General features: G+C 41.6%; 1 protein-coding gene across 5 annotated transcripts in view; it reads left to right on the forward strand.

Moving 5' to 3' along the window:
• Positions 1-20,570, forward strand: part of MYB (MYB proto-oncogene, transcription factor) — a 33,410-nt gene extending 12,840 nt beyond the window's left edge. For 3 of the 5 annotated variants that reach the window (XM_028510740.2, XM_036024752.1, XM_036024753.1), the window contains exons 9-16: positions 1,241-1,495; positions 2,414-2,764; positions 4,270-4,412; positions 5,356-5,470; positions 5,562-5,687; positions 6,548-6,658; positions 8,460-8,567; positions 20,265-20,570. In XM_028510740.2, coding sequence (XP_028366541.1) covers positions 1,241-1,495; positions 2,414-2,764; positions 4,270-4,412; positions 5,356-5,470; positions 5,562-5,687; positions 6,548-6,658; positions 8,460-8,567; positions 20,265-20,381 — 1,326 coding nt within the window. In that variant the 3' untranslated portion in view covers positions 20,382-20,570. The remainder of the gene's footprint in view (positions 1-1,240; positions 1,496-2,413; positions 2,765-4,269; positions 4,413-5,355; positions 5,471-5,561; positions 5,688-6,547; positions 6,659-8,459; positions 8,568-20,264) is intronic. The other 2 variants (XM_036024754.1, XM_028510743.2) reach the window with 2 other exon arrangements.
• Positions 20,571-27,020: the final 6,450 nt, after the last annotated feature.

The following is a 27,020-nucleotide window of genomic DNA, read 5'->3' on the forward strand; positions in this document are numbered from 1 at the left end:
GCAGCTTTATTCCAGTGCTGTTCTGTGTCTTTTCCCTTCTCTTAAAATAACACATAATCAAGACTCTTGAGTATCTATTAACAACGTTTACACATGAGAAGTTGCTTGTGGTAGAACACAGTTGGTATCAGAATGTTGACTAAATTGGAACTAGTCCTCTATGTTACAGTAGAAACTCAACATCTATTAGTGATTATCCTCACTGATTTTTTTCTTTAGAAGGACTATAATCAATTCAAGGACTATCAGAGATCAAAGGAATAAAAATATGCATTTTTTTGCAAAACATTGTATCTGTATGATGCCTATTCATTTCATTTTTTCTTTATTATTTTTCTTAACCTGGATTTTCATACTTTATAATTTCAAACATGATTTGATGCATGTTCAGTGTATCCCTGTGAAAAAGATGCACACATTCTCTCCAGCAATAACATGAGCTGATCTCTGTTGTTTGCTTGTGTGAAAGCTGTGCAGACCATTCTTGAATTTTGACATCTATTTTAGTGATTGGGCAGCAAACTGGGAAAGCGGCTTGTAATTCATAGCATAGATAGTTAACCAGCCAAGAGAATAAAAGAGATGTGATACAGAGTAAATGTTTTTTTTTGTTAAATACTAGAATGATTGTATGCTTATGTTAGCTTGACCACTTTTTAACTTGAATGTTTTGCAATTTCTCCTGTTGCGTGGTCATGCTGAAAGGAGACTTCTGTTACTTTGCTCTTCTGCTTTCCTAACCACGTTGATTTGGCAGCCCTCACTGCATCAGCGCAATCCTTAGCATGTGAAAGGGGGAGAAGCAACAAGAATATAAGCAGATAAAAGTGACTCTTAACTCTTGCACTTTCCAGCCTTTATGGAGGTTAGAAAGAGAGTAGGAGAATTCTTAATTCACAGCAAACATTTAGGATCCTATTGGAAATTACATTAAAGTAGATTTTTAACTCCATGTGGAGGCTGTGCTTTATAACACAGTCCCTTTGTTTGCACTTTTAACAAAGGGAGGGCAATTAAAGTAATTGTGTAGATGACAGCCTACACAAGACTATCAAAAAGCAGGGTCTTGCATTGATAAAAGGAAACATCTTGACAACTGTTTTATAGGCGCAAGTTTTGGATGATGCAACTACTTTTATCTTTCCTCCAACAGCATCTGATACCTTGTGCAACTTCATTGCTAAGTTCCTTCTCCCTTTCTTCTCCCCGCTCTTTCTTTCTTCCCCCACCCCCTCCTTAGACACAGAACCACACATGCAGCTACCCCGGGTGGCACAGCACCACCATTGCCGACCACACCAGACCTCATGGAGACAGTGCACCTGTTTCCTGTTTGGAAGAACACCACTCCACTCCTTCTCTGCCTGTGGATCCCAGTTCCTTACCTGAAGAAAGCGCCTCTCCAGCAAGGTGCATGATCGTCCACCAAGGAGCCATTCTGGATAATGTTAAGAACCTCTTAGAATTTGCAGAAACACTTCAATTTATAGATTCTGTAAGTAGAATTGTTAAGGCAAGTTAATGTTTTTAGAAGGGGAATGAGGAAACCCATTTCTCAAATCATTGCCATTTTCTATAGCAACTATCATATTATTAGCATATATTAATGTAAGGGTAAAAGTATGATTTTAATCTTTGTGTGTATGTTTTCTCAAAGATCTGATTTCATACACTACCCAGATAAAAGGTAGCTTTTCACACATTTTCTTCAAAATGCATATTTTTTAAAATAGTAAAGTTAATGACCTATTAGTAGAGCTTGGGTTATGGGGATGATGTTTTGAGTTATTTTTTTTTATCTTTTCATTTGTTTACTTTGTGCTTCTACAGAATTGTGCTTTGCTTTTGAATAGCACATTAAAAATTATGTTTACTTAGAGCTTAAAGCAATCTTTCAACATGTTCGAAGTGGTAATAAGTTCACTGGTGGTACATGGCTTTCTCCACAAAACATTGATTATTGATTGCCAGTCCCAGTTGGTTCACTGAAGCAAACCACCTTTAGGGAAACAGACTTGAGTTCAGCCCCTCAAAAGGAGACACTCAGTTCATTTCCTTTGTTTTCCAGTTGGTCAAAAAGCCTTTATTGCATGCCCAGGAGGCAGGGAATGAACACTGCCAATGTGCCATCTAGAAAAGGGTTTCTTTTTGCTTTGGATTGCATGCAAATGCTGGAGTAACCAGCGGTCCCTGCATCCCTGGTGCAGGACCAGCCTTGGGGCAGCACGGCAGACCTACATGCAGTATATCTGAACAGTTGTTAATCCTGAAGCTGTTGCTCAAGAAATCAAACCAGGGGCCCAGGCAGGCGCTTTCTTTGCATTCAGCGTCTCTTTCTCAGTGCTGTGTTTCAGTGATGGCACACATCGTGCACACACTGTCTCAGAGTTCTGTGCCTCCCACATTGTTTCAGGATTCTTCATCATGGTGTGACCTCAGCAGTTTTGAACTCTTTGAAGAAGCAGACTTTTCACCTAGCCAACAGCACACAGACAAAGCCATACAGCTCCTGCAAGGAGAGGGCAGTGTGAATAGACCTGCAAGAGAACCTAGCAAACGCCAGTTGAGTGAGGGTTCACTTGGCCTGCTCAAGCCCATACCCCCTGCGAGGCACGGCACAATCCCACTGGTCATCCTTCGAACAAGGAGGGGCCATGCCAGCCCCTTAGCCACTGGCGACTCTAGGTCCTTCATACTTGCTGATGTCAGTGGTTCGACTCCCAATCGGTCCCCTGTCAAAAGCCTGCCCTTCTCCCCCTCACAGGTAGAGCACAGTTTCTGCACAGCTGTTACTAATTTTCAACAGACCACTGAACCTTAACAATCTAGAAACTAATCCTTTGGAACAAATGACTAATTACTGCTGCCCTCACTGATTTCATTCCATCGTTGAATCAAGCTGTTGCTAAGTCATACTTCCTCCCCAAGTTCAGGCTCTCTGTAGGCCGACTGATGATTTTGTCATAATTCTCTCTTTTGGATGATATGAAAGATGGTTAGTTGCATGAGATGTGCTTTTATTTCCTTCGCCATTAAAGTTTAACATTTCCATCCCTTTCTCTTTTCCCTCCCTTTAAAAACTTTAATAGGTTTCTGCCTTTTTGATCACTTGCCATGTGATTCACTGACCCAGGGGAGGGGGGAAGCAAACTATGGTTGGGTTGCAGCTAGAAATTTTAAAGTTTCCACTCCATCTTCAAGTGAAAAAGTGTGGGAAGAGGATGAGGACAAATGCTTAAGGAAAACAATTTATGTTTTAATTTTCTCAACATTGGCTCTTTGGAGTTGTGCCATACCATTTTATTAGCACAGTTTTTGCCAATGCATATTCTTGTTTCATGTAGTGTTTTTAAAGGCATGAAAATTTTCATTCTTATCAGAAACTTCTGTTTCTTAATTATTAAAATAATTGAAGTTCGTAGATAATTTGGCACTTTAAAACACTTTTCTAACAATGTCTTGAGTTTGTGTTAAGAACAGTGTTAAGTATGAACAGATGATGCACTCACCAAAATAATCATCTTGCATTTTTGCTTGTATTTTCCAAGTTGTGTTCTGGATAATATTTGTTCTGCAAGATTTTAATAGGTGTTCCAGAAAAACATCTACATATATAAGTATATAAGTTTGGGAAGTACTGCATTACATTGAGTTAAAAATTGCTTTCTTTATTACAGGGCCTCCCACAGTTTTTAATACGCTGATGTGCACTGTGAATTTCCAGAAGGAGGTTATGATATGTGTGTTTCCCAAACTTATTTTACTTTGGAACTGTTTGAGGAACACCTATTATTTTCCCAGAACATTAATGTTCTAAGAGACACTACCCATTTATTATTCAAGAGTTTTTCCACACAATGTAAACTTTCTATAATAATGTCTCATAGATCATTAAAGAGAGAAAAACAGAGTATAAGAGAGAAACAATCATTACTTTCCAAAAAATTACTTTTGTAATACTTTTAATCTCAAAGTAAGAGTGCATCTCATTTCCTTAATGGCAAGTGCCATTTTCTGACAATATTTTCTTAGGATTTTGCAAGTTTCCCAGCATTGGCCCTAGATTTTGTTTCTCGGAAGTCACACTCCAAATCTTGGAGCTCAATTAAAATAAAACAATACCCTGTCCAGCACCACACGTCATCAGCATCTTTATTATTTTACGTAATGGGTCAGTAAAGCATACTTGCTTGTTATCATGGTGTGATTTCTAAATTGGGCTGAATAAAGAATGACTATTGAAGTAATTGTTTTTCTTCCCACATTTAGTTCCTAAACCCTTCCAGCAATCATGAAAACTTAGACTTGGAAATGCCTTCTTTAACTTCCGCCCCTCTCAGTGGTCACAAATTGACTGTTACAACTCCATTTCATAGAGACCAGACTGTGAAAGCTCAAAAGGAAAATACTATGTAAGTCCTTGGTTCAAGAGTAAAGTTATTTATCTTACTTACTTATACTTAGTTAATGGAATGTAGTCCCCAAATGTCCGTTCCATCTGTATGTACATTCCACATTGAGTAGGTCTGTCCTGGGCCTGTTACAACTACCTAGAGGTGGAAGGTGGGTGGTGGGTGGATAAACTAAATTAGCTTTTGAAGTTCACGTCAAATTTTCCTATATATGCAGAGGTAGTTTTCATATAACTTTTCCACCCAGTTTTTCTGTTTGATCAATAAGGCCTTTTCTTCTTCACTGAAAATACCTTTTCTCTTTGATTACAAGAGAAATCAAAATAAGAATGAGTGTGGTTCTTTTCAGTTCATATCTTTTTAATCTTATTTTTTCCTTCTGAAATTTATCCGTAGAGAGGGCCTCTTCTGACATCCCCAGTAATATTACATGATTAGAAGCCTAAGAGTGATTAAGCAGTCGTTTTTATTCAATAAAGGCTTAACCAATTCAAAGAATGTCAGTGAAGATCAATATGAGTTATAATAAACCTTTCGTCTTATTATTTCCAAGTACAATAAGTATGTCTTAAAAGATTACCATGTTTTCTATGGTGGGTCCTGTTTGAATGAATAGATAAAATTGACTGGTAAATGACATCAGATCTTCACAATGCTTATGGTCATTGTAAAGACCTGAGCCAGTATGTGTGTCTTCAGAAAAACTGAAAAGAGATGGAAAATATTTTAATAGTCTTATGGGGTACAGTACTTTGGTGCATTTGAAAATATGTAACGTATTTAATATCTGTTTTTTAACAATACGTGTATGAGTAATCACCATACCCAGTTTCATGTCAATAACAGTCTGTTGTGTTCCGTAGAAAAACACTGAATGTAGTAGGTGGAGCCGTGTCGGGGGCATACGTTCTTTATTGAACCAACACTGGTTTTCTTTTTAAAGTTTCAGAACTCCAGCGATCAAAAGGTCAATCCTAGAAAGCTCTCCGAGAACCCCTACACCATTTAAGCATGCGCTTGCAGCTCAAGAGATTAAATATGGTCCCCTGAAGATGCTAGTAAGTGTTGGCAAAGTTCTGGGGTTCGGCTGGTACATGAGTTCAGACAGGAATTTTCCTCTGATGCCAACGTGCCCACTCTTCCCTCCAGCCTCAGACCCCGTCTCATCTCGTAGAAGACCTCCAGGATGTGATCAAACAGGAAGCGGATGAATCTGGAATTGTTACTGAGTTTCCAGAAAATGGACCGCCTTTACTGAAGAAGATCAAACAAGAGGTAAATCCAAGATCCTCTGCAAGGAACAGGCTGTGAATCCTGCTCCCTTTGTTCCTTGAGGGCAGTTTGATAGGCTGGTATCAGTGCTGTGTAGCAGCACCTCTTTCCATACCCGATGCTGGTCAGCAGTGCCGCCAGACGGCAGCTTTGTGGCCTTTCAGTTGGGAAGCCGAGCCACTAATATCTACTTCATGTTTGAACAGAAACATGCTGGAGAAGATAAAGGAAAGAGAAGGAAGCAGCTTTTTAACTATACTTCCATTATATAGTTTCACTGCCACATAGATGGACAGACAATTGACACACAAATATTTAACTTTCAAGAAGTCGTGAAGAATTGAATTTTAAATTAAAATAATAGCATCTTTAATTCATAGTACAAAAGTCAGGGAATCTAACTTTCAAGGATCAAAATTTTAGCTTGGCGGCAAGAAATGTTTCTAATAGGTTAGACACAGTACCTGTTGAATTCATTCGTATATCAGAGTAAGTGTTTAAAAGAGTGGCCAGACATCTATTCTTTTTATTCCAGCCTAACTGAGATGTGATTGATAAAGTTGTAAAATATTTGAAGTGTACAATGTGATGATCTGATATGTGTACACATTATGAAAGGATTCTCCTCCATCAAATTCATTAACATATCCATCACCTCGCCAGTTTTCCCTTTTTTGGTGAGAACATTTGAATACTACTCTCTTAGAAGATTTCGATCATGCAGTACAGTGGCATCAGCTACAGTTACCTGGTTAAACATGAGCTCCTTAGACCTTATCTGACAGAAACTTACTCTTGAGGGTGAACGTCTCATGGGAAATGCTAGTTCTAGAAACAACAAAGCACTTCCTGTCTGCTTTCAGGTGGAATCTCCAACTGATAAAGCAGGAAACTTCTTCTGTTCGAGCCACTGGGAAGCGGAGAGCCTGAACACTCAGCTGTTCCCACAGGCGTCGCCCGTGGCAGATGTGCCGGTGAGTGCAGGCCCGTGCCGGGAGCTGTGGGTGCCTCGCAGAACTCGGTGTGGTGTGTGGGCTCCTGTGGTGTCAGCCCCCGCAGAGGTGTCCAGGCCTGTGGTGTCTCAGGGCCACGCTGGAAGAGGAGTTCTCCTGGGCCACACATTACATACACAAATACAAATGAAAACTAATGAGCAAAAAAAAAAAAAGGTTTTAAGTAAGTTTACGATTTTGCATTGGGCCATCTTCACAGCCGTCCTGCGCCACAGGCGGCCGGCGGGCCTCGGGCAGGACACCCCTGCTCCAGACATTCTCTCGCCTGATTCTTTGCTTATTATGATTAATGTTGAATGTAAAGTTGAGGTTTTTGTTTGTGTGTTGGAAACAGATTCTGTTCTATTGGAGATTTTGTGATTATTTATATTCTTAGGATTTGAAAGTCCTGTCCTCTTAAAAAATCTGTTTTTATATATGTTTTTATATGTATTTTTCCATAAAAACAAAATGTTAATTTTTACATTTTCTTTTACTTTACTTATTTGTCTTCTAAATGTAGTGTGTCCTCCTTATTAAGTTGTCACTTGGTTGGCCCTGTGCAGCGTAGTGCTAACTGCAGTGTCTGTAGTAGGTGCTCTGTACTGCACCCTGTATTGGGTTACTTCAGTCACCACCATTTTTAATAGACTTTATTTTTGTAGTTGTTTTGGGCTCACAGCAAAGCTGAGCGGAAGGTGCAGAGATTTTCCCATACACACACTGCCCCACCCACACACAGCCTTCCTTGTTACAAACATCCCCTACTAGAGTGGCACATTTGTTACAAGTATCACCCCAAATCCATAGTTTATATTAGGTGGTGGTGTGCCTTTTATGGGCTTGGGCAAACGTAGAAGACATGTACCCACCACTACAGTATTGATCTCATACAGAGTAGTTTCACTGCCCTAAAAATTCTCTGGGCTGCACCTGCCTATCCCATCCTCCCCCTCCGCCCTTGGCAACAACTGATCTTTGGTCTTTACCTTTTCTAGAATGTCTTATAGTTGGAATCATATAGTATGGAGCGTTCTTGGACTGGCTTCTTTCACTTAATACGTACTTTTGATTCCTTCATGTCTCCTCATGGCTTGATAGTTCATTTCTTTATAACACTTAGTTACCCATTTTTAAAGTTCGTAATTTGTGAATGGTTATCCTTTATGGTGAATCAAAGCTAGTAACAATTGTTAATACTTATTCAATATGTACTAAGTGGTAAGTGCTATTCTAAGAGCGTTAGATACATTAATTCATTTATGCCTCTCAACAACCTTACGAGGTTGATAACATCTTTTCCATGAAGGAAAATGAGGCACAGGGAAGCTTTGTCACTTGCTCTGGATTATGTAGTTAGTAAGGGCGGCTCTTGGGTTACAACTCAGAAAGTCTAGTTTCCAATGACATGCTTTTAACCACTATACTCTACTGCCACTAATTTGTAGCTCTGAAATATTTTGTTGGTACCTATATAAAATTGCTACTTATATAAAAAATAAGTAGTGCTCTCACCAGAGATTAGTTAATCTTTCATGTTTCAAAGCCGGTATTTAATAATTCACTTAGCAGCTGTTTTCCGAGTGCCGACCTCACACCTAACTTGTCTCCGTGCCGGTGCTCGCTGCAGCGGGTCGGGGTTACGGCGCAGCCGAGTTACCTGCGTTTCTTCCCACTAACGTGTGTCACGTCACAGCCATCTACTCTCTACAGTGTCAGAACCGTGTCGGCTCTCACATTATCCAACCCTATTTAAATTTCAAATTATTCTCTTTCCCTTTAGAATATTCTTACCAGTTCCGTTTTAATGACTCCAGTATCAGAGGATGAAGACAGTGTCCTCAAAGCATTCACAGTACCTAAAAACAGGTCCCTGGCGAGTCCCTTGCAGGTAATTACTATTCCCACATTGGTTTCTTACGAGCTGTTCACTAAAAAACTGGTTATTTTGATTTTTAAAAAAGATTTTGGACACAGAGGAGTGGCACTTATTTTTTAATTTATTTTTAGAGGGAGGAAAAGGGAGGAAGAAAGAGAGGGACAGAGACATTGATGCTTTAGAGAAACATCAATCGGTTGTCCGTGGCACATGCTCTGACCAGGGACCAAACATGCAACCCAGGCATGTTCCCTGAGCAGGAATCAAACCGGCGACCTTTTGCTTTGCTGGACGATGCCCAACCAACTGAGCCACATGGGTCAGGGCAGATGAGTGGTACTCCTAAACAACTCTAAAAAACCTCCTCAAATTCCTCATGCCACTCATATGAAACACAGTGGAAATTGTCCTTGGAGTAGGTTCCCAATGCATGGTGAAGTGAAGCATTTCTCACTGTGTCTGAGACTGAGATCATGTATTACATAGTGTCAGTACCTCCTTCTGTTTTTAAAAATTCTGTAAAAAGTTCATTGGCACAGTTCACTTTTTGTCCCCCAAGTTTTTTATGCTCCATCAAAACTCAGGCACTGTTTAGATTTTAAATGAAGTGTGAACTGAAGTAACTAAAAATAATTACAATTTATTTGACTGTCAGGGTAAGAAAGCCAAGTGTCAGTGGCATGTGGTCAACCTGTTGTTGACCCTCTGCTGCTGGGTTTTAACATCAAAAGAGATTTCCTTTGTAACACTGAAGTCAGTGTATGTTGATGAAATACAACAAATTCCAAATTAATCCTGTGCCAAAGTAAACAAGAATGCAAATTTTCTTCCCTAAATTATTAAAAGCAGTCCCCAAACATGAAAGAGCCCCAAACCTAGCCACCTACAGAGCCCTCCCCTCCATCTCCTGAACTACACTGAGAGGAACTTCACAAACCCTGGGGCATAGATAGAACCCCCACTCCAAAGCAGACACTCACGTTTGGACTGTGAGTTATGTGTACTGTCGAGGGTCGTGTGCTTTGAGAGCTTGCCCTTTCTTTAAATGGCTTTCCTATCTTTGTGGTAGGCCTTCTCTCTCCAAATTGAGTATCTTAAAACATCCCCTTTTTAAGTATCTGTGGTAGATAGCATGATTTTTTTAAGTGATACAAATAATGCAAAGCAAGTGATACAGCTGGAAGGGCTACAGGCACATTTTGATGTTTCATTCAATCAGATTGCTTTCCTTGTGGCCGCTGTGTGACCCAAGTCAACTGCTTTGGTGAAAGGTGACTGTTGCCTGGAGGGTGGATAGGGAACATCGGTGCTTGTGGGGAACCTGCAGTGGGACCTCAGGCAGCCAGGCCTTGGTGGGCCCCCTGTGCAGAAGACTCAGAAGATCACAAAGAATTGGGAGGTGGCAAAGGGCACGAACCCCACCCAGGCATAAAAGGGACACAGAAGACGAGTTAGAAGGATGTCAAGGCAAAGGTGGCTATTTCAGAATTCTACCTGGTGCTGATCCTGGTACCAGGGAACCACCTTTCAGTTTTTCTTGCCCTCTTCTTTCCTAAACGTCTTGGCCCTTGGTTCCCACAGCATAGAATTTGACTAAGTGCCATTCTTAAGCTAGACTAAGTTTTATGTATGTTTTGTGACTTAGCCTAGGACTCAGCCTACATTTACAGTAGTATATAAAAAATTTCAAATTTTCTAAATTTGAAAGAGCAAACATGTAACTCTATTTGGGGACATTTATCATTAAAATTCTTGGTTATTTGTCTAAAATCAAATCCTAAAACTTTCAGCATGACCAGATAGTGTTCAGCCAAAACCATTAAGCTGAACATGGTACTGATATACAATACGTGATGTATAAAGTTGGCGGTTGTCAGTATAGTTGACCTGGGAACAACGTGGGTTTCACACCCACAGATTCAACCAACTCAGATCAAAAACAGTATTTTTGATCTGCGATTGACTGAATCTATGGTTGCAAAGGACTGACTGTGTGCATTGATCTACACCATTTTACATAAAGGATTTGAGCATCCATGGATATTGGTGCCCATGGGGGTTCTGGAATGATTCCCCATAGATACTGAGGGATGACTGAGTTTTGGGGGCATCAAAAGTTATGCACTGATCTTCAACTGTGCGTGGGTCAGTGCTCCAGACCCCATGTTGTTAAAGGGTCAGCTGTACTTGTAAAATGTTGGTTGTCCAGCTTTTTACATTAAAGTTTGTATTGCTATTGCATTTTTTTAAAAACCAGTATTGACCTTTATTATCAACATAGTTATATTTCATTTCATGAATACACGACTTCTCTTTGAAACTCAGAATTAAGTAGTAACTTTATTAATCTATATTTCTAGCATATGAGTGAGTCCCATTTGGCACCATACAGATTCTGATATCTGTGTGTGCAGATTAACCAACTATGCACATCACAGGGTAAAGGTGGTATTTGTCAGTCCTACTGAACTAAATAACTGAGACCCTTAAGTTGATTTTAGAGTTGATGCTTCCTTCTGCATTTTGTGGTTTACTGATTTACACTGCTCAAATATATTTGAATAATCTTTTATAATAGATAACTAATTTACTTTAAGAAATATTTATTAAATGAATGAATGCTGCACACCAAATATCTCCTTTGTTTTGTGTCATGGAGATCTGGCTTCTGATACCATAGAAAAATGTGATTTCTAAAATGTTTCAAACTTTTATGATAAATATTGGAAAATGCATCAAGTAATTTTAAATATTTAAACATATACTGCCTATATTTCATGTAATCCTAATTCAACAATATTTATATAGGTTTTTATGCAATTTGGTAATTCTGTTTGTTTAAAACAGTGCTTTATTGTATGTTTCCATTGATAATTTGACCTAATTAGATAGATTTCTCAGAGATGGTATTAGTGAACATATTGTGCCTTTGTTAAATGACAAGGCGATTTGACTTGAGTACTTTTTATAACCTATTACTTCTGTAATCTGTACTGATAATAAATCAAATATTAAGTGAGATTTTTTAGCCAAACAATCTACATATTCTTTATCATAGTGCTTTTAATTAAAACAACTAAATATGCTTCCTAAAATATTTTAAACTTCTGATACTTCTAGGAACAGTTTATTGAAGACTGCAGTAACTACGCAATTCTGTGTTTAATCATCCCTGGCTTAAGTGGGGCAATAACACTCTAGCAGAACAGTTACTGTTTTTGAGGCCCAGATGCTGGGCTTTTGTGGTTCAGCTTCAAATGTACACATAAGTATACGTGCTTATACAGAAATATGTGTAATACATGTAATATTTTAAAGTTAGAAATGCAAGAAGCTATGAGTTTTACATTTCATTATGATAAATCTCAAACATACACAGAAACACAGAGAATATTCTATGATTTAGATTTAACAATTATTAACATTTTGCCATATTTATTTCATCAAATTTTTATGAAGCATTCTAAATTTCCAGATGCTACAACATTTTACTTTTATGTATCTCTAAAAGTAAAGACACTTTCCTATACACCCTAATACTGTTCTCACACGGTATTACTAACAATACTTCCTTGATCTTCTCATTCTTAGGCGATATTTAAAATTTCCCATTATTCCAGAAAAGACTCTTTTTATTATTTGTTTGGTCAAAATTGAGACAGTTTCACACATTGCATTTGATTCTTAAGCCTCTTAAATCTCTCGATCTTTAAACCAGTGTCCAATAGAAGCTGTGCAGTGATGGAAAAGCCCCAGGTGCATTTGGGTGGAAATGCTACAGGAAATGTCCAGTATTCCAGCCAAGAGTCACATGTGGCCAGTGAGCACTTGAAATGTACCTAGAGGAACAGAATTTTTAACTTTATTTCGTTTAAATAGCTTTAGTGAAATAGCCACACGCCCTTCCTTTCTTCTTGGAAACCATTTCCCCAAGGGGCGCTGACCATTCTATGTAAGTCGAGACCAGAATCAGGGTGCTGAGTGTACCTTTTATTGTGTTGCCATTGAGAAGCAATACATTTTAATAAATCAGAACTCTCCATAGATCTCCTAATACATGAACTATGATGCCCAACTAGAAGCTGTTGTTAGCCATTGTGCACACATCACGTTATGTTTGTTTTTTAAAATGATTTATGCTTCATTTTTGTTTTCCAAAAGTAATTTGTGCTGGCTGCACAATCTTATTATGACTTGGACTTGTTTTCTTTTTAAGGAGCTTTAGCTTTAATCGTAGAAGTAGTCAGGGATTCATAACATAAATGTTCTGAGACCTTTTTGGTATTTATGTTTTTTGGGTAGCTCAGAATGTATGGGATTTCCACGCTGGTCGGTCATTGTTCCACATTGTGTGGGGGTAGGGTGGAGTCCAGAAGCTCAAAAATGATCACAAATGAGGACAAAAAACGTTCAGAAACCTTGCACTCTTCAAAAGTTACCTGAGTGCTACTGGCTGGGTGGCTCAGTTGGTTGGAGTGTTGTCCAGGGCAACAGTAGGCTGTGGGTTTGATTCCTGGTCAGGGCACATACCTAGGTTGCAGGTTTGATCCCGGTCGTTGCGTGTACAGGAGGCAACTGATCTGTGTTTCCTTCTCACATCGATGTTTCTTTCTCTCTCTCTCTTCCTTTCTCCCTCTAAAAATCAATAAAAACATATCCTTGGTGTGGCTTAAAAAAAAAAAGCATCACCCTGAGAGAGCCTGAGGCACACGCGCACAAGTGCCCTTCTCGGCAAGGAGAAAAGAGGTGCCTTATTTTCTCAGGATGCTTTCAACTTGCTTTACATTTTGAAATAAATACATTTTACCACCAAACACTTTTTAAGGTCGACATGTTCATTAGTAGATCCGAAACTACTTAAGTTATAAGCCTTCTGAACTTCTGTATTTTTCTCTTAAATTATAATTTCCTTTTATTCCTATTTAAAACCCAAGTGTAAAAGATGTGTTCATATGCTTTCTACTCACTCACTTTCCTCTTTTTGGTAACCACAGAGTGACAGCCTTAAATTTTAATTTCCTGACTTGGCTTGCCATGGCCTTGCTTTTTTAAAAAGCGAGCTTGAGTAAATTTCTCCAACCATTATTATTTAAACAACATTTGCACAGCAGCAGTGAATTTTAAAATATTATTGCAAGCAACTGAAACTCACTTTTTAGTTCCATCTGTTTTGGATTGCTCCTATTTTAGAGAATTACTTATGAAATTTTTTTTAAAATAAGGCAGACCTTTTTGCATGATCAGTGTTGCTGAGGGGTGTAGTAAATTAGCATGCCATCAACAAGAACCTGGGTTCTGGTCTGGATGCCACCATTTTCTAACTGCACCCCTTTCATTCATTAAACAACCTCTTCAGACCAAAAGGCTCTTGTCCATGGACTGGGACCGTAGTCCACCCTTCACTCATCGCCCAAGGTTGCCGTGCAGTCCAAATGGACACAACGATGCTTTCAAAATGCAACCCACTTGCCAGTGTACATTGGTGGCGTCTGTTATTAGGCAAAGGCTACGTGCAGCCTTGTTCTTGAGACACAGGCAAGGAGGCCTCCCCCACAGCCCGTCTCCTTGCCCTGTGGTGTCTTATTTCCTCTAGCACGCACTTTCTCATTCCCTGTTCCACTCTTGCAGAACTGTGTCAGTGGGTCACCAAAAGAGATAGCTGATTCAACTGATTCCTGCAATAAAGGTAGTCATATCTTTGGTGTTACAGAGATGAAACAACTAATTTACTGAGTTTTCTCTATTTTTCTGCTGCTTGTGTCGGCATGTCAACAGATATGGGAACAGCCTTGTGTGACATAGAGCCTTCCAGGCAGTTCTGAGTACAGGGTGCTCTTGCTGACCTGCCTCCCACCCCACCCCCCCCCCCACCAAGATACGTATACATGCATTTGGTTCTCTCTTTGGGTCACTTTTTCCCGCTCGTCCTGGCAAGAGTTCACATAGCCGTCAGTAGTGTATCAGCAACCTGCTTTTAATATATGTTATAAACTATTCAAGTCTGGTGGGTGGCGGTAGGTAGAAGAGGGTAAAGAGGAGATAAATGGTGATGGAGACTTGACTTCAGGTGGCGAACACACGATACAGTATACAGACGATGTATTATAGAGTCATAAACTTGAAACCTACGTAATTTTATTAACCAATGTTACCCTAATAAGCTTCAATTAGAATTTTTAAAAATAAATTAATTAAGCAAATTTACTGAGCATAGTTTTGGGGTTGACCTGAGAAAGGCTAAATGAATGGGAAGGCATGTCAGACTCTCCACTTCATTGTGCCCTGCCCTGGGTACATGTGGTCTTTGGTTTGGTTTGGTTTGGTTTGGTTTGGTAAACACTATGATGTTGAATCCACCTCTGGCCAGCAAAGACAGACTTGTCTTTAATAGTAATTGCTTTAGAGCAATTTGGCACTTGTCTTAATCTTAATAGTCTGGAACGGATAGGTGACTAAGGAAAGGGCCATTCTTCCAACAATTTGTGACACCCTAGGCTATGTGAAATAAATTGTTGGAAAGTCTATAAACATGTAAGGGAAGAGACCCCTGGAGATATCTGGGACAAACTCCAAGTTTAGGCAAAGTCCCTGCCGGTTAACAATTGTCAGCTCAGGCTTGGATGGGAAGTGGAGGTACCGGTAGATTGGGCAACTTCTTGTCACTACCTGGACCTTCTGTCCCCTCACTTCAGGGCTCTTTCCTGTGATCCAGGAGACACTCAATGCCTCCATGTCTGTGTGCTTAGGGTAGCATTTGTGTGTGAGAAAGTTTGGTGAACATCAACCTTGTCTTAGTGACAGTTCACCTCAGGTTCATCCCTGACGTTCAAGGTGCAGGTGTGTTAGCTCTTACAGCTAACACATTGTCAAAAGATGCCCCTTTGGGAAGGAATTCTGAGTTTTAGAGTTTCAGTCCAAAGTATTTTCTTCAAACAGGTTAAATAGAATAATCAGATCATTCTTACTTTTACTCTTTTGGACATTATTCATACCTGCTTATTAAAAAACAAAACAACAAAGGAAAAACATAATACCATCTCACAAGCTGCTTTGGTGTTACAAAATCATTTGTTTGATGATTTATGCAGATTTCTTATTAGGCCTATGAATTGTAGAGCACATGCTTTGCAAAGGCTTTTGATATCAGCATCTATTGTGTGAAGTTGCTGTATGAATATAATAATAGTAGTAGAAGTAGTGGTTCAGCATGATAAAAAAAACTGTTCATGTTCTAAATGAAAAACATGAAGATAATCTGACAGAAAACCACCTGCGAACCTGGTCTTGTCTCCTTTTATTTCTTCTGTTTTCTACAAAGGATCTGAGTATTTATTTAAAGTGCTTTAGCAGGATATCCCAGTTAAAGCCTTTGACAGTGTATTTACAGTTCGCTTCTGCCCAGGGGCGATTACAGACAGATTACAGGATCAGGAAGGTGACTGCAGGCAGGAGCAGGAGGATGTGCGGTAGGATTACTGATGCCGAAATGAATCTGGGTGGAGTGACATGTCTGCCCCCGTACCATGTGTTCATAATTTCACAAGAATTCACCTGCACAAATCTGGAATTCTTATCAATCCTTTATTGTAAGTGAAACTAAATTTTAAAGAGAGGGAATGCGGAGGATGCATGAAGATCTACATGACAGGATTAAAAAATATCTTTCCAGCACAAAGACATTTAATCCTTGTTTGTTAAACTGTTCTGTCTGCCCAGGGCCCCGGGGCTTCACGGTAAGGAAAGAGACAGAAATAGCAGAGGAGCAGGCAGCTGCCATGTGGGCTGTTGGATAGGAGTGTCTCTTTTCTTACCCGAGTAGCTAGCCTTCTTCTCTGGCTTTCATGCCAAAGCACAGGGATGTGTCCACTCTGTCCAGTTTTATTCATTCGTTGTTGTAAGAAGTGCTTGCTTTGTGCTCTCGTAGTACAGACAAGGAGGCACCCACATGCTTCTCTGCTGGCTTTTTGTTCAGCACTCAGACTCTCATACACAGCGGCCACTGTGTCCTGGTGTCTGTCTACATCAGGAGACTCAGGTGTTTTGGGTCATCTCGCCACCCACCCCCGCCCGCAAGCCCTGAGCTTCAGGGCTGATATGCCCCTGAAATGCTCTGCTTCCTGCAATTTGAGTATTTCCACCAACTTGATCTATGTCTTGGTAAATTCCATTTGACTTAAGAGAATGTGCCTGAAAAGTTTTCTCAAAACCCTCATTACAAATACACGGTACCTTCAATCTACTGATCTTGTCTTAAATATCTGGTCCTGGAGGAGGAGCCCCGCAGGAATGAAGTGATGAGCCCTGTGGGAGGTCCAACAAGAACGGGAGTCCCGTTTCAAGTTGGAAGTGTATCAGACTGATAACATGTGGTATGAGATTCTCCTGAACTCATTTTGGGAATTCCAAATTCACTTAAGTACCATAGTGCCAAGAATCAGAACGTGACTTTTACCGAGAGGCATGGTAAAAGCAAACATAACAGTCTCAACAAAGTGTCTTAGGATACTTAGCTTACACATTTAAAAAATTAATTCTATATTAACTGAAGCACAGCTAAGTAGAAAAGTTCTGGACCAGTGAAAAACGAAAACCCCCTTCCCTGCTCCCCACTTTTATCCTCACTCGAGCTCTCATTCCCCTCCCCCCTCCCTGTGTCTGCATTCAGTCTTTCAAAACGTGCATCTTTGGTCTTTGTGTGTATCTTCATGTGATTTTAGATTTACAGAAGGGTATTAGTACACTGAGATGTCTCATTTTGCTGCTTTTTTAGTCACTTGTTCTTTAAGATCCACGTACTTTGTTCTCCGGGCCCCGTTGGCCCCGAGCACTGCCTAGCGCTACATGGTGGTCACTGTACACCACATTCACATCGCTGAAGTGACCGCACACACAAGCTCCAGTTTTGAAAGGACCGCATGACACTTTTTTTAATTGGGGTTATTTGTGTGTCAACTTGGTGTTTCACTGCTGCACTGAAAAATTTTAGCAACAACATGTAAACCATCAACTAAACTAAAATATGAAATTTGATGGACAGACACACACCAGAGAAACACCCCTTATTCAGAGCCACTTCAGAGAGAGCTGTAACCACACTGGTGATTTTCGTTCAGGAAAACATTCAGTGTGGCTCGGTGGCCGAGTCGGGCCCGGTGTCATGTTCGCCCTATCATCTTTGTGAGCCACAGCTCCAGGAAGACACTGCGACACTCCACCTTGCCACATAGTAGTTCTGGCTCTACATCGAGCCTCTGAGCAGAGTAAACATGCAAAAGTGGTTGGTGCCCTTGACATTGGCGGTGAGATGGCATGGCAGAGTGGGCGGAAGCGGGCAAACCCAGTTTGTGCCCTGTGAACGTTCCCAAGTTAGACGCATGGCACTAGAAGCCTTATGTGACTGAAATTTTTTTTCCAGCCACTGGCTGAGGAAACACCATCACTATACAAATACCGCGCTCATTCAGAATTATCATACCTCTTTGCTGAAAAGTCTGATAACCTCGACAGGCCATCGATACACTCTCCCTACGTTCCGAGGCCTTGCTGACCCCACTGTTTTGCACTGATAAGAGCTGGAACGGAAGCAGCATCTTAGGCTCACTAGAGCCCGGATTTGCATTCTTGCTTCTCACTTCTTAGCTGGGTGACCTTGAGGACGTGCCCTAAATTCTCTCTTCCTTTGAGATGGCCTGGTCTGTAAACAGATGCGATGTGTGATGTGTCTGGTGTGAGGACTGGATGAGGTGACACGTGTGAAACACTTGGGAGCATGGGAGGCTCGTAGCGAGCACCGGCTCGGTGCTGTCCTTCAACCCTCTCTGCTCCTCCTCTCCCTCCCACCCAGGCCCTCCCACCAACAAGGCACACCTATCCGCTTCCTGGCGCTTTCTGTCATTTCTCCACCCAGGTTACACTCCTCTCTCCCCTGTCCACCTAAATCCTTCCTGCTCTTGCCCGGTCCCTACAGCAGCGATTTTTCAACCTGCGTGCCGTGCAGGCACCCTGGTGTGCCACGAGGATTTTTAAAACAGGCAGTACCTGAGACCTTTTTCCTTAGATTGTCAAATAAAATAATGATAACATTAGTAGTCATCTGGCATCAGTGAATCAAAATTATACCTATTTTTTGTCAGATAAGCAAAAAATAATAGTACTTGGAGTACTGCAGAATTGTAGTAAATTAGTTCGTGTGTGCCATGAGATAAAAAAGGTTGACAATCTCGGCCCTGGAGCATGGCCCTGGCAGTTCCTCTGTGTCCCTTCACGCCCCCCTCACCCGGGCCTGGCACCTCTCCCGCCGCCTGCATCTCTCCACCTGTTTCACGTGCGTTCATCTTACCTCCTAAAGGGCACTCAAAGCTCTAGAGAGCGGAGGCCTTTCTGTCGTCATTTTGTTCCATGGGAAAGAAAATCTCTGACATCGATACCGGGAATAGTTGTGCTTTATAAAACCCGTTGACTTAGCCCTGACTGGTGTGGTTCAGTTGGCTGGTCCCCTGAAGCGCAAGGTCGCTGGTCCCATTGCTGGTCAGGGCACAGGCCTGGCTTGCGGGTGCAGAGGCGGCCGGTGGATGATGCTTCTCTCTCACATCGATGTTTCTCTCCCTCTCTTTCTCCCTCTCTTTCCCTCTCTCTAAAAATAAATAGGTAAATAAGTAAATACCATCGATTTCATTTTGAGCTTACGAACACCAGATCTTCTATCTGCTTGTGTTTTTATTTCCCTCTTTGCACTGACTGCTGGAGAGCTCCGAGCTCAGGCTGAGGTTTCCATCCAGCAGGTACACTGTACTTCGTGGCCAGTGCTTTGTGTACAAATCTCCCCCACCCCCCGCATCGCCCCCCCCCCCCCGCCTTCATGGGATTCACTTTCAGTACATTTCCCTGTGACCCTGCCTCATCCACGGTTTAAGCCCTGTTATCTTTACTTTGTAAGCATCTTACATCCTTTGGAGAACCAAGTGAGGCACAGAGAATACATATTTTAGTCTGAAGGAACACACAGGGAAGGCGGGAGCCAAGGCTGTTCAAGACAGACCTGGATTCGCTGCCCCTTCACTACTTGCCCTCCCAGGGGCCTTGGGCACGTTCTGTCCACTCTGAGTCTCCGTTTCCTGCCCGACTGAAGAGGGCATGAGCCTCCCTCATGGGGTAGTTGTGCTGTGCACGAGACTGTGTGTGTTAAGTGCCGGACACGGGACCTGCATCTGGATGCTGCCACTGGATATTAGTCCTTTTTTGTATCTTCCAGTGCGTCTTTAAAGAGTAAGCTACTCCGCCCTGGCCTGTGTGGCTCAGTTGGTTGGGTGACAGCCGGCAAACCACAAGGTCATGGTCCGATTCCTGGTCAGGGCACAGGCCTGGGTTGCGGGTTCAGTCCCCAGTCGGGGTGCCTTTCAGTGTGCCCAAAAAGACAACCAGTCGATGTTTCCCTCTCCTATCAGTATGTCTCTCCCTCTACTTCTCCCTCCCTTCCCCTCTCTCTAAAAAATAAAACAAAAGGAAATATTTGAAACAGAATGCTGGATCCCTGGTTGTCGCAGAGTTAGGATTTGGTCTGATAAAGGCTCCCTGGCGTGCCCCATTAGCTGCCTGGCAGTCAGAATTCCCTCCGCCGCTCCGCTGCGGTACTGGGTACTGGGGCTTCGCGTGCGGGCTACTGTCTGCTCTCCATCTGACCCTGCCGTGGCCTTGTTTTTCCCTCTCTAGCCTTGCAGCGGGGCCTGGGAAGCTGCATCCTGCGGGAAGATGGAAGATCAGATGACAGCTTCGGGCCAGGCCCGGAAGTACGTGAACACCTTCTCCACCCGGACTCTGGTCATGTGAGACGCCCCCACAGAAGCATTACGGTTTCAGAACACTGCAGGTCTGCTCGGGGCGCGCCCATTCCTCTGCGTGGGACTCTTCGCGAATGGGAGAAGAACCTATTTTTGTTGTGGTACAACAGTTGAGAGCGGCACCAAGTGCAGTTTAGTTGGATGAAGTCTTATCGGATTTCACCCAACTAAAATGATTTTTTAAAAAATAAATAACAGTCTTACCTAAATTATTAGGTAATGAATTGTAGTCAGTTGTTAATATTGTAGTGAAGATTTTTTTTTAAAAAACATGAAGCAATTTACCTGTGTTCTAGAAGATCTAACAGAACCATATTTTTTCACAATGAGATTTTTGAAATTTTACGCACGCACAAGACCATCCTCTAATAGTTCACTTTTCTCAGTCACTAAACACGATGCATTACTATAAATGTTGGTTTCAGCCTGTGACAGCCACTAATCAAGATTGTAAATGCTCATTTATGGTTCACAACATGGGAAGCACATCTATTGTACCAAACCATTTTATGAGTTTTTTGTTAGCTTACCCCAAGAGTTATCACTGTATGAAATAGTTTTATAAAGAAATTTATATTTTTATTCAGTAATTTAATTTTGTAAATGCCAAATGAAAAATACGTTTTGCTGCTACAGTCTTAGCCTGTAGACATGCTGCTAGTATGAAGGTAGTAAAGCTTTAGACAGAGAAGAAAACTGTGGTGTTTGGTAATCGACTATGCACTAGTATGTGAAACTTTCTTATTTTTTATACATACTTTTTTTTCCTTTTGTAATACATTGGAAAACTTATTTGGGAGATCTCTGCTTTTGTTCTTGGTTTGTTGTTGTTGTTGTTGTTGTTGGTTCACAAAAGCATGTGTTGCACTTCTTTTTTTTGGGAGATCTGTGTCGGTGGTCTGTGTTTTGTTTTGAGTTTACTTTCCTCTTAATTCGGGAGTTACGATACGTTGTTCACCACTTCTCATGGTTTTCAAGTGCCTGGTTTAAGAATTGCCACGCGTAACCTGTGTTTGCAGCCGGTGAGGGGAATCTTGGGTCTTTTGGAAGGGTTTGGTGCATGGTAGCTAGCCCAGACCTTTGGTATGACATGTACTAATTGCCTCACAATGAAATAAAGCGCTGGCCTCATTTTACTTACTTTTGACGGCTCTCTTATTTGTGATTGTGGGTGTTAGTTATACTTTTTAAAAAAAAATGGAGGGAACTCAGACTTCTTGCTTCTGGTCATGGGCACACCATCTGAATGTCACGGGAAGAAGCCAAGAATCATTACTTTGGAGAAAGAAGAACAGGAATACCAAGTTCAGTAGTTCTAGCAGTATTTGAATGGGGGTAATCCGGGGAGAGTTCATGCACAAGGGTACTGATGCCGCAGATGCGGGCAGGGAGTGGGAGGACCGCAGGAGTGGTGCGTGTCTACGGGCGCCAGCCTGAAGACCCCTGCCCTGTGCAGGGGGAGGGTCAGAGAAAGCAAGAGTCCTTGGGAGGAGCCGTGACCTTTGGAGACCTTACAGGGACGGCCAAGTGTAATCCTTGACTCTCCTTCCCCATCCCTCCTATCTCTGCCGAGGGGTCTCCTCACTGGCAGAACCAACCAGAAGTTAGAGAGCGCCTGGACGTAAGGCAGCCAGCCAGCCAGCCAGCCAGCCTCCTCGGACAGAGCCAAAGGACATTTATCTGTTGGGTCAAGGACAGAGTGTCCCGGCCAAGTCCTCCAGCCCAGCTCCCTGTGTTACAGATGCACATCCCCTGGCTTTCGTGTCTCAGTTCTGTGTTCTTTCCATTGCACTACAGTATCCCTTTCACACAGGTCCTCATAACTCCCTTCAGTCGCTCTTTCTCAACTCAGACTGGGATTCTCATATACATGATGTCCTTGGTGTTCCTAGAGCCAAGAATTTGTCACCCCTCGTGACTAGTCTTCAAAAACTTCGGTATTCTTGGATCGCATTTCTGATAGATAACAACACACCATCCCAGTGGTAGGAAGCTTTTTATAGTCGTGTGCTCTTCAAGTATTTTCCAGGTGCTGACTCTGCCACTGACTAGCAGTTTGAACTTGGACACACCACTAACCTCCGTGCCTTTTTTCTTCATTTGTGAAATGCACGTGTTAAACAGTGCACCATACAAATATGTTTGTTATTACATATGCTTTCCATAATTAAGTGATGCAGGTCATGGAGTGTATCACATGTGCACCTGGCCGATAATGTGCACTGCCGACTGCAGAACTATACTCAGTGGTCCTACTGTCACTATTACACTAATGGCAAGGGGGAACTCAGCATTATACAGAACTGAAGTAAATAAGTTACTTTTCCAACAAGTAGGCAAACCAATAACTAGAAACTAAAAACCTAAACTTATGAAAAGCAGTGTAAATTTAGGTTTTATATACAAATACATTCATATAATTCCCATTTAAGAAGCATCTCTAAAACATTTATTTATCCTGGTCATTTTTTCTAAGTCTTCCTGCTTTCTGCAGCAGAGATTCCAGTAGTAACATAAACTGAAACAGTATCACTTACTACTCAAAGGAAGGTTGTCCTTTTGAGTTACTGTGTGTTCAGCTTGTGTCCACATGTGCAAAGCTGGAGGACAGGACCCATGCTGAGAAGATTCTGAATTATCTCCCAGCTGCCAGTGAGACTGATAATCCAAGATGAGGAGTACGTGCAGTGAAGAACTTTTTTGTTTCATTAAAACAATACTCTTAGAACTGGAAAGGACCTTAGCCATCATAAGGGGCTTCTAATAAGGGACTCACCACATTGCTTTATTGAAAGAAAATCCAATTTGGAGCCCAGCCAGTCTTGGCTTAAATTCAGACTCTGCTCTTCATTGTCTCTGTGACTTTGTATGACTGTTACTTAATCTCTCTAAGCTTCTTTTCACTTATATTGGAGAAAAAAGTACACCTCAAGCTTGGTGGGTATTGTGAAGATTCTGTGAGATACTACATGCAGTCTTGCATCTTTGTAAAATGTCACAGTGACTATTGATTGGGCAGGTCACCGTAATGACTGATAGTCAAAGGAAAAAACATGTCTATTACCCATCAGCAGAGAGGTGAGTACCACTGAGGCCTGTGTCCCTGATTGTGTGTTAAGTTTACTCTTTGGATGAAAACTAACTTTAAATCTAAGTTATATCTTCTTAAAATATTCATAATCATTCAAAATATTCATAATTATTATTTTTAAAATATGCATAATTCAATATTTGTAATATTCATAATCATTCATATCCTCTTAAATAATCATGTATTGAAATATGTGGGGAATAGGGTGTATAGTTTTTCTTAAACTTGGTTTCTAATTTGCACAAAAAAAACACTATTAGATAAAATGTGATGTGCAAGTCAATTACACTGCATCTAAAATACAAGTTTTGGTGCTTATTTTTCTCCTTTAATGCTTGCTGTTATAAAGTTTTTCTTATTCACCATTTTTAGAGGGTAGAATTGAGTAAAGGAAGTCAGCTAAAATGCCAACCTCTTTTTTAAAATTAAATTTATTGCGGCAACATTGGTTAATACCATTATGTAGGCTTCAAGTGTACAATTCTGGGGTGCATCATCTGTATGTGACATTGTGTTCACCACTCAGAGTCAAGTCTCCTGTCACCACGTATTTGACTCCCTTTTCCTTTTACTCCCCCCCACCTCCTGTCCCTCAAGTAATCACCACACTGTTGTCTGTTTTATTTGTTCATTTGGCAAAACTCTTGCCCACAATTTTGCATAGTAATTTTGGGAACTACAGCCAGAGAAAGCTGAACTATAAGTCTCAGAGAACTTGTCAATGTTTCGGTAATAAATAGGTAAGAATTCTTTTAAATCAACATTTAATGCAAATGTTCTCAATGCTAATGTGGAAATTGGAAACATTGATACTTGCCTTTTGAAACATTTCTTTTATTCAGCTAGTATATGTTCAGCACCTACTGGGTGCTAAGTGCTGTGTTTGAAGTTGGGGTAGAGTTCAGAACAACATAGATTAAAAAAAAAAACAAAAACCCTTGCCTACTGTGAGCTTACGTTTTGCTGGCAGCTACAAATGAGTAAGTGGATAATTACAGTCTGATCGTCACAGAGGTACCAGAGGCCACTGAACACAGCGGATCCGGACCTGGAGGAGCAGCGCGGGTTTCCCATGGACGGAAAGATAAAGCCAAGCTAAAGGAGGGGCACGAGTTGGAGGGGGCAGCAGGTGATAGTAGCCTCTGAAATTTGCAGAAGGAAGCACCCCAGTGCTATAACCTGTCTTATTTCAAATTACAAATGGGCACTCGGGCAGTCCTGCCTGAGGATATCGTCTAGCATATACTTTTCCCTCATGCTCCAGCAACAAGTTCCACACCCCTTCTTCTCAGATTCTCCATCGCATCTCCACCCAACGCCCACCTGATAACCTTGAGTCGTCCATCCAGGAGCATGTAGGAGTATTCACCTTCCCATACCAAAGCCACCCCAGACCTGAGCGGGTCCTGAAGTCCTTGCCTTCCATCGGGTTAGTGTGGATGAGCACTCCCAGCTGCAGTCACTGGCCAGCCCTTCCACTTGGTCTCTACAAAGCCATCCTCTTGTATCCTCCAGGGCCTCATCCTGCAGATGCTATCTCTTTCTCCAGCATCCTAACGTCATCCTCCAGAATCATTCTTACCACATAACAGGGTCTGCATCTCCCAGTAGTAAAATACAGTTCCCCTTTACCCCACATCACCATCACCCTACCCCATTCATTTGCTTCTCTTCTCAGTGTGACTGCTGGCAGGGGTGTCCCAACCATGGCCCACGGGCCCAGTGCAGCACAGGGTGGCTGTCAATGCGGCCCGACACAAAATCGTAAACTCACTTAAAACATTATGAGATTTGTGTGTGTGTTTGTGTGATTGTGTGTTGCATTGTATTTAATGTGTGGCCCAAGAGCATTCTGCTTCTTCCAGGGTGGCCCAGAGACACCAGAACGTCTGGACACCCCTGGAAGGGATCTTCCACGGTCGTGGTGGCCATGTTCTCTCGTTGCCTCTTCCTGTGGTCCACGCCACACGAACTTTCATCGTCCCTGCTCCACCGTGCTTGCCCTGGCCCTGTCACCAATGGCCTCTGTGCTGACAAATCCTGGGGTCACTTCTCAGGCTTCATTTTACTTGGCCCCTCTGCAGCCCTCAGCAGAACCAACACCCCCCCTTCTGGAACCACTGTCAGGGCACCGCTGTCCTGGGTTTCCTGCTTCCTTGCCGCTTCCCTCTGTTCGCCGCTTCTCCTGCCCTGGGCCTGGAAGTGGCCGTTTCCCTCTGTGTCGTTTCCCCGAAGGGACTGCATTGTTGCTGTTGCTTTAAATACCATCTCTATCTCCTGGAATTGCAGACTCCTGTGTCCTATTCCAGGTTAACATCCTCCCCTCACAAGCATCTAACATTTAGTCCAAACAAAACAAAATTTGTAATCTCTCAATACTTCTAGTTTTCTCATTCATAGTAATTAGCCCTAATTTCTTAACCAATGTTTTCATTCCTCAAGCCAAAAACGTGTCCTCTTCCATTTCTCCCTTTACCTTATTACCTCTTACACCCAAGTGCTCAGAAATACCTGAGTGCTCTGCCTTGAAAATACATGCACATTTTAAACAGGTCCGTTTTTCTCTCCTGTCAGTGATGATACTATTAGTAATGACGCAGTGTGCGTGAAGTGCTCCCTGTGGGCTGGGAAGGAGGAGAGAGGGAGGGCTCCTGGGAAGAAGAAGGCGATGGTGGTGTCCGGGAGGTCAGAATGAGGAGTGATGGGAAGGGAAGCCTGGGGGGATGGGACAAGCAAGAAGCTGCAGGGGGAAGCCCAGCCAACGTTCTTCACAGAAGTGTGAGCTTTGTCCTGAGAGGTGCGGGACTTATTAAATGGTTTTAGGTAGGGAAATAAAATGATTAATTTATACCTGATTTATATGAACAATTTTGTTCAGATCCCTCTTTCATAGACAGTATAAAATTAAACCTCAGGTTAGCAGGGCCACAGGATTGCAGTTTCAATCTTATACCCAGTGAATTGGATTTTACATCGTACATTTCCTATTGCTTCTTCATTTCAAAAGAATGTGCTTTAATTCCAGAAAATCTTTCTGAAAAAATCCTTTGATCTGAAGTATGTAAGAGATTTTTCATACTTTATTGTATATAATTCAGTACGGAAAGAATTGTTTGCATTAAACTTTTCTCCTTCAAGAGCAGAATATGTCAACCAATAAACAATAATTTATATAAAACCTTCCTTGTTGTTTTCAAACACCCCAATCTCCCATTGAATTTTTAAAATGTGGTACAATCTTCGATTTGCCTGATATTTTGACCAATAATGAAGCCATCTAATATTTGTTCTTAAAGGTGTCAGCTGCTTAGTTTTATACTTACTTTATTTATACTCTCTAATCTAGAACACATTTTCTTGTCCAGTGGTTTTCAGACTCTTGGGGTATCAGAAGCACACTGGGGACATGTTTAAAATGGAGATTCTTGACCTCACCCTCCAGGCTTCTAATTCATGAGTCATTTGCAGGTCTAGGAATGTTTTTTTTTAAGATTGTATTTATTGTTTTTAAGATTTTTTTTTTATTTCTAGGGAGAG

Source organism: Phyllostomus discolor, chromosome 4 (genome assembly GCF_004126475.2).
Source record: "Phyllostomus discolor isolate MPI-MPIP mPhyDis1 chromosome 4, mPhyDis1.pri.v3, whole genome shotgun sequence".
NCBI lineage: Eukaryota > Metazoa > Chordata > Mammalia > Chiroptera > Phyllostomidae > Phyllostomus > Phyllostomus discolor.